The sequence below is a fragment of the Humulus lupulus genome, chromosome 9 (assembly GCF_963169125.1).
Source record: "Humulus lupulus chromosome 9, drHumLupu1.1, whole genome shotgun sequence".
In the NCBI taxonomy this organism is placed as follows: domain Eukaryota; kingdom Viridiplantae; phylum Streptophyta; class Magnoliopsida; order Rosales; family Cannabaceae; genus Humulus; species Humulus lupulus.
The window spans coordinates 121,700,537-121,708,276 of NC_084801.1; the positions used below are offsets into that span (position 1 = coordinate 121,700,537).

General features: G+C 40.5%; 1 protein-coding gene across 1 annotated transcript; it reads left to right on the plus strand.

Annotated features, from left to right (window-relative positions):
* The first annotated feature begins 4,629 nt into the window (after positions 1–4,629).
* Positions 4,630–7,507, plus strand: LOC133799993 (uncharacterized). Its single transcript, XM_062237976.1, has 5 exons — positions 4,630–5,589; positions 5,738–5,958; positions 6,040–6,426; positions 6,617–6,697; positions 7,444–7,507. The coding sequence occupies exons 1-5, from the start codon at positions 4,630–4,632 to the stop codon at positions 7,505–7,507; spliced, it is 1,713 nt and encodes a 570-aa protein (XP_062093960.1).
* The last annotated feature ends 233 nt before the right edge of the window (positions 7,508–7,740 follow it).

Consider the following 7,740-nt stretch of genomic DNA (forward strand, 5'->3'; position numbering starts at 1 on the left):
CCATCTCCGTATAATGCCATGATAGGACGACCAACCTTGTATGACCTCCAAGCAGTCACTTTGGTCTTCAATATGCTTGTCAAATTCCCAACCCGAGAAGGTATAAGATGTCTTAAAGGGAACTAACTGGTGGCTAGAGAATGTTATAATTTGTCAGTAAAAAAGGCAAGGAAGGCAGCCTGCACTACACAGCCTGCAAGGGCCCAGTCACCAAAAATAGGATGCAGCCTAAAATAGGGGGGAAGACATTGACCCTCGTTTTGGGGATATTGATACGGGGGTGGGCCCAGTCAAAGAATTAGAAGAGGTCCCGCTTGACCCAAAACACCTAACTAGGGTGGTCAAGGTAGGGAAAGGATTGTTCGGGAACATAAGATCCGCCTTGATCCAGTACCTATGGAACAACCAAGATGTGTTCACCTGGTCTCATGATGACATGGTAGGGATCTGCCCAACCATTATAAGCCACACTCTCAACATCAATACCGAAAACTTCAAGCTCGTACAACAGAAAAGGAGGTTACTAGATCCAACGAGGGCAAAGGCATTGAAGGAAGAAGTGGAGAAGCTACAAAATAACGACTTCATTAGGGAAGCTTTCTACCCAGTATGGGTGTCTAATCCTGTATTGGTACTGAAGCCTAATAACAAGTGGAGGGTGTGCATATATTTCACTGATTTAAATAAGGCATGCCCGAAGGACTGCTTCCCAGTTTCGAGAATTGACCAGCTGGTGGACACTACATCCGACCACGAGATCTTAATTTTTATGGATGCATATTCGGGATAAAACCAAATAAGTATGCATCCGCCCGACTAGGAGCACACCAGCTTTTGCACGAATATGGGGCTATATTGTTACAAAGTTATGCCATTCGGCCTGAAAAACGCTAGAGCCATGTATCAGCGACTGGTAAACCGTATGCTCAAAGACCAAATAGGAAATAACATGGAGGTGTACGTGGATGATATGTTAGTCAAATCCAAAAAGGCTGGGGGGCACATTGAAGACTTGGAGGAATGCTTCAATATCTTGAGGCAGTATAGAATGAAATTGAACCCCTTAAAATGCTCCTTTAATGTGGGGTCGGGAAATTTTTTGGGGTCCATAGTGAACTCCTAGGGAATTGAAGCAAACCCCAAAAAAATAAAGGCACTACTGGACATGCCCTCACTGGCTAGGATCAAGGACATGCAGAGTCTAACAGGATGCATAGCAGCACTCAGCAGATTCGTGTCCAAACCAATTGATAGGTGTATTCCTTTTTTTAATATCCTTAGAGGCACAAAGAAATTTGAATGGACTGAAGAGTGCGAACAAGCGTTCCAAGCTCTAAAGCAGCAGTTGTCACCCCTATCCTTTCAAAATCTCTGGAGGTTGAAGAACTGTGCATATACATGGCAATAACTCAACATGATGTCAGTGCAGTCTTGGTCAGAGAAGAAAACAAGATCCAACATCCAGTCTACTATGTCAGTAAAAGGCTTGTCAAAGTCGAGAGCATGTATCCTCTAATTGAAAAATTAACTTACTGCTTGCTACTATCGTCTAGAAAACTTCACCCATACTTCCAAGCTCATTCCATAAAGGTTCTTACTAACCAACCATTGCGCCAAGTCATAGTAAAACCAAACATCTCTGGTCAGATACTAAAATGTTCTATAAAGCTCGGGCAGTATGAAATCACTTAACAGCTCTGAACAACCATTAGAAGCCAGGCTTGTACAGATTTTGTAGCTGAATGTACCGGGCTGCCATGAACAGATGAAGAAATGGCTGAGCAGTCACCGAAGTCTAGACCACCGCCCAATACAAATGCTGGGCCAAACACCGAGCACTCAGCGTCCAGTACTGTTCATTCACAATTGGTTGTCAATCAAATCCTATCTGAGGACACTGCTCAAGGAGAACAAATGATGGCCTATCTTGATAAGATCAAAGATTTGCTTGCTTAGCTCAAGAGATACAATATCCAACATATACCAAGACAATAAAATGCCACATCAGATGCACTGGCTAGACTAGCCAGCAGTGCTATGATATACAAAGCCAACTTGGTTCCTATAGAATACCTGGTCGAACCAAGTATCAACCTGCCATAACCAATCTTTCTTATAGAAAACACTCCATCCTGGATCACCCCGATTGCAGCTTATTTGGAACACGACATCCTGCCCAATAGCTGTAATGAATCCAGAAAATTAATAAGAAAAGCTACTCGGTATATAATCATGGACGGGGTTATGTACAGAAGGGAGTTATCCATGCCATTACTCAGGTGTGTCAACCAAAAAGAATCAGGACGACTGCTAGAGGAAGTTCATGAGGGTTTCTGCGGGAACCATGCATGGGGGCAAAGTTTGTCTAAGAAGATCTTAAGGCAAGGCTATTTCTGGCCAACTATGAACGAAGATGCCTTTACATATGTTCGGAGATGTGACAAATGTCAGAGATTTGCCAAGATACCCCGAGCAGCCCCAGATGAGCTTACTCAAATGCAGAGTCCATGGCCCATCGCTATTTGGGGAATTGACCTCATTGGTTGGTTACCAAACGGAAAGGGAGAAGTTCAGTATGTAGTCATGGAAATTGATTACTTCACCAAGTGGACAGAAGCCGAGCCACTGGAAACCATCACTTCCAAGAAAGTACTGGACTTTGTGGTGATAAATATAATTTGCAGATTTGGTTTACCCCAGAAGATAGTGTTCGACAACAACACCCAGTTTGGAGCACTTCATAAGCCTCAAAACCATCCCTAAAAACATACTTAATTCTCCTCACAAATCAAAATTCAGATTTGGAGTAAGGCGTGAGAGTTGCTCTCTTCTTCTCCATTGAGAGACACAAGAAAGTGCTTCAGAAGCCTATTTCTAAGTCATCTGAGGTTGTGATCGATTCTCCTACAGGACTGATTACTGAAGAGCGTCAATCCAAGAATCTAGAGGTTGAGCATTTGGTGGAGAAATTTTATGTGGATACGATTGCTGATTTTTCTGAGACATACGAAGGTGATGGTCATGGTTTTGATAACATTGAGTCACACGGTGAGGGGATCAATTTGGGCAATACCTCTCTGGTGAAGGATAGGGACAATTCGATATTTCAGGATCCGGCGAAAGAAAAGTGGGCTCAGTTTCATGATACATTTGCACAGCAGGGTGGGGCTAAATTGACATATGAGGAGCCATTGGTCAGGGATGGGAAATTGATAGCTCAGGTGGATCTGGAGGAGATTGAGGTGTAGGATTCCTTTTGGAATACGACTATGGTCTGTATTGTGCTTGGTGCTAACCCTTCGATTGTAGTGTTTGAAGGGTTTATTCGAAGAATGTGGGGCAAACTCGGCATTGAAAGGGTGGCTAGGATGAATGCAGGGTTTACAATTGTTAAATTTCGGGATACAGCTACTAGGGACTTGGTTTTAGAATCTGGTGTGGTTCACTTTGATAGGAAACCTGTCATTTTGAGGCCTTGGTCGACTGACATTGATACCATGAGGTTAGTGAAATCGGTTCCTGTTTGGATTAGATTACATGAATTGGGGCTTCAATATTGGGGTACTAAATGTTTGGGTGCTCTTGTGAGTACCATTGGTAGACCCATGATGATTGAGAAGATAACTAAAGATATATCCATGGTGAAGTTTGCAAGAATGCTAGTGGATGTGGAAATATCTGAGAAACTTCCTCACAATATCAGCTTTCTGAATGAAAGAGGACAATTGGTAGAACAGGCTATTGAGTTTGAATGGTTGCCTACTAAATGTTTGGCATGAAAAAGCTTAGGGCATGCTGCTTCAAGTTGTAGGAGGGAATAGAAATCAGTTTGGAAACCAAAGGTGGATCAAATGGATGCAGTAGAGGAGCTGGGTGAGCCTAAACAGAAGGACTTAGAACCAGGTTCTGATAAATTGACCAAGATTCCTATTGAAATTGAGATTGTTCTGGAGGCACCTTCTGATCATGTGAAGGAGACTCGTAGCAATACAGAAGACCTGGAACAGGTTTGGACTACTCCCAAAAGAGTGATTGGAGCTAAACATGTGAATGAGGAGTCTCATCCTAGTAAGAATAACCAATATAGCGTGTTACAGGAATGTCAAATGGAGGTTTCAAAACAGGGAAAGATTGTTAATAAAATTTCTAATGGAAGGAGGAAATCTTCTGTGCTGGAATGTTAGGGGCCTAAATAAAAGGAATAAGCAGAAGTCTCTTTATGATTTTTGCCGGTTCAATAAAATTGGGTTAGGGGCGTTTCTTGAGTCGAAACTTTGGGGTCCTAAGATTGAGGAAATGATGACATCAGTTTTCAGGGGTTGGGAGTTTTATTCTGTTCCGGTTGTAGAAGGAAGAATTTTGCTGGTTTGGAAAGGTGATATAGTTAAAGTGAAAGTTCTTGGGGCTTAGGATCAATTCATTCATTGTTGTGTGAAGATCATGGGGATTACTAAGGAATTCTGCTTGACAGTGCAATATGGCAGAAACACGATTGAGGAGAGGAAGAGACTTTGGCAGGCTATGTGTTCACTTCTGTTTCCTGTCCAGCCTTGGTTAGTAGCTGGAGATTTTAATGCAATGATTGATTTTGATGACAGAGGTTGAGGTAGGCCTATAACGGATCTAGAAATGGAAGATGCTCGTATTTGGAGGGCTAGTTGTTTGATGACTGAGATTCGTAGGATTGGTGCTCATTATACTTGGTCTAACAAGCAGATGGAATGGTCCCGAATATTCTCTAAATTGGATAGGGCTCTTAGTAATGAAGCCTGGGTTGATGCTTTCCAAAACTCAGAGGATAATTTTAATTGGGATGTTCTTTCAGATCATTGTTATTGTATTATTAAGATTGTAATTAGTCAGATTTTAGGGGTAAAACCTTTCAAATTTTTTAACATGTGTTCTAAACATGAGGATTTTAGAGACACTGTTCTTAAAAGCTGGTCTATGAAGGTTCTTCGATCTAATATTCTGGGTATTGTACAGAAACTGAACAGATTGAAGGTGGTTTTGGCTCAGTTTAATAAACATCAAGTTGGTGATGTCATTATTCGTTACTTAGCTGCCAAGGAAAAGTTTCAACATGCTCAATTTATGCTTCAGCAGGAACCGCACTCTACAGGATTTCAGCAAGCAGAACATGAAGTGTGTATAGAATTTTCTCGCCTATCTAAAATGTATGAGAGTTTTCTTCGGCAAAGGAGCAAGATCACATGGCTGAGATTTGGAGATGACAATACTTCCTATTTTTATGTTAGTCTTAAGCAGAGGTCAGCTTGTAATAGGATTACAACCTACTTGGATGAGCATGGTAAGATTGTTGACTGCTATGATGATGTGGTTAATCATTTTAAGGGTTTTATGGGTAGTCCTAGTACAGCTATTTCTAGGATTCAGCAAGATAGTTTTAAGTTTGGTTCTATTCAGAATTTAGACCAGCACCTCAGTTTAGTTAAGCCTTTTTCGAAGAGGGATGTAAAAATGACCATGTTTAGTATTCACTCAGTAAAAGGTCCTGGTCCTGATGGGTTTGGTTCAGGTTTTTTCAAATCCATGTGGAGAGATTTGGGGGAAGAGATTTCCACTGCTGTTTTAAATTTTTTTTTAATCTGGCCGATTACCAACATCTCTTAACAGATCAATTATTACCCTTATTCCTAAAACTGATAATCCTTCCACAGCTGCATATTATAGACTGATAGCATGTTGTAACACTTTATACAAATGTATTTCGAAGATGCTTTGTGTGAGATTGACCACTGTACTTCCTTTGCTTACTCATCAGAACCAGGGAGCATTTATTAAACATAGATCATTGGCGCATAACATTTTCATTCTCCAAGATCTCCTCAAAGGATATTCCAGGAATAATATTTCAACTAGATGTTTGATAAAGATGGATGTAAGCAAGGCTTATGATTCCATTGATTGGTATTTCTTGGAGGATTTGTTGAATGCGTACTATTTCCCTAGTTGATTTATCCAATGGATCATGGTTTGTTTGAAAGGGGCTTCTTATTCTTTATTACTGAATGGCAGATTACATGGGGGATTCAGTGGAATGAAAGGTTTGCGTCAAGGAGACCCCATTTCTCCTCTTCTAGTTGTATTGATTATGGAGTATCTTACTAGATTGCTTGCTCAGGCTGCTCAACATAAGGACTTCAGGTTTCACCCGCTCTGTAGAAAGTTGAATCTTGTCAACCTTTGTTTTGCGGATGATCTCATCCTATTTTGCAAGGGTTCCTTTAGGTCAGTTCAAATTCTTCACGCTGGTTTTAGCAAATTCAGTCAAGATTCTGGTCTCACTATGAACTTATCTAAATCTCACATCTATTTTGGTGGTGTTCATTCAGATGAAAAGAGGAGAATCATGGAGTGCTTAAAGATTGAGGAGGATTCTTTCCATCTAAAATATCTGGGAATGTTTCTTAGACCTACTAAATGGAAGGCTGAGGATTGTGGATTAATTCTTAAAAAAATTCAAAGCTGATTACATACATGGACTAGTAGGCATCTTTCTTTTGCTGGAAGATCTCAACTTATTCAATCAGTTTTGCTGGGTATTAGGGCTTATTGGATGAGTATTTTTCTGCTTCCTCAAACAATTATTCAGGAGATTGATAGATTATGCAGGAACTTCTTATGGGGAGCAAAGGGTAACCGGAGCAAGCTGCATTTTTCTTCCTGGGAGCAGGTGTGTTTACCTAAGAGCTTGGGGCGTATTGGTTTTAAAGAAGGGTCGAAATGGAATGCAACATTGATGGCCAAATACATTTGGGCAGTTTCAACTAAGCAGGACTCTTTATGGGTCAAATGGGTGGCAACTATCTATCTCAAAGGGCAAAACTTCTAGTCTTACATCCTTCAATCTGATGTGAGTTGGTATTGGAGGAAGATTATTAAGCTGAGAGATGCTTTCTCTCATGAATCATTGATGGCTTCGATTACCAAAGGCAACTTGAACCTTTCTTACTTATATAATCAGTTGGTTCAAAAGGATAAGGCTCATTATGCTAAGGTGGTCTGGTGCAAGCTATCAATTCCTAAGCACATGTTTATTATATGGCAAGCGGTTTTAGGCCATCTTCTTACAAGGGATAACTTGATTAAATTCCATGTGCAAGTGGAGTCTAGTTTATGCCCTGATTGTGATATGGAAATTGAGTCTCATGCCCATCTTTTCTTTGACTGTTCCTTCTCCCAGAAGGTGTTGCAGTAGATTCGTTCTTGGCTGGGTCAAGCGATTTAGCCTTCTCAGTATTCAGGCTAGCTCTGTTGGATGGATGAGAGACCTAGGGGGCTTCACCAAAGGATTGGTGTTGCTGTCCTAGCCGCTGTTGTCTACTATATTTGGATTAACATAAATTGTTGTGTTTTTTATTGTTATTCAATATCTGTTTTGAAATGGAACTTTTTGATTATTATGGGTCTTAAAGCCAGGTTGTTTGGGTTAGTTAGATCAAATCTGAAAGTTGATGAGAAGAGATTGCTTGATTACATTTAGCATTTGTAATTCTGTTGTTGAGTCTTAGTTTTTGAACTGTGGGTTTTAATTTGTTTTGGGGCAATATATTTTCTTCTTCTGATAAAAAAAAAAAACACCTAGTTTGACAACCAACTGTTTACTGATTTCTATGCCAAGCATAGCATCACAAAAAGTTTCTCAGTAGTTTCACACTCTCAAGCAAATGAGCAGGTAGAAGCAGTTAACAAAACTCCCAAAGACAACAGACTTTA

Excerpts from the sequence above, each read along its gene's own strand:
- LOC133799993 (XM_062237976.1), top strand. The coding sequence starts at position 4,630 with ATGGAAGATGCTCGTATTTGGAGGGCTAGTTGTTTGATGACTGAGATT. Across the intron at positions 5,959-6,039 it reads TTGGAGGATTTGTTGAATGC|ATTACATGGGGGATTCAGTG; the intron begins GTACTATTTCCC and ends ACTGAATGGCAG. Across the intron at positions 6,427-6,616 it reads CATCTAAAATATCTGGGAAT|GAGATTGATAGATTATGCAG; the intron begins GTTTCTTAGACC and ends ACAATTATTCAG.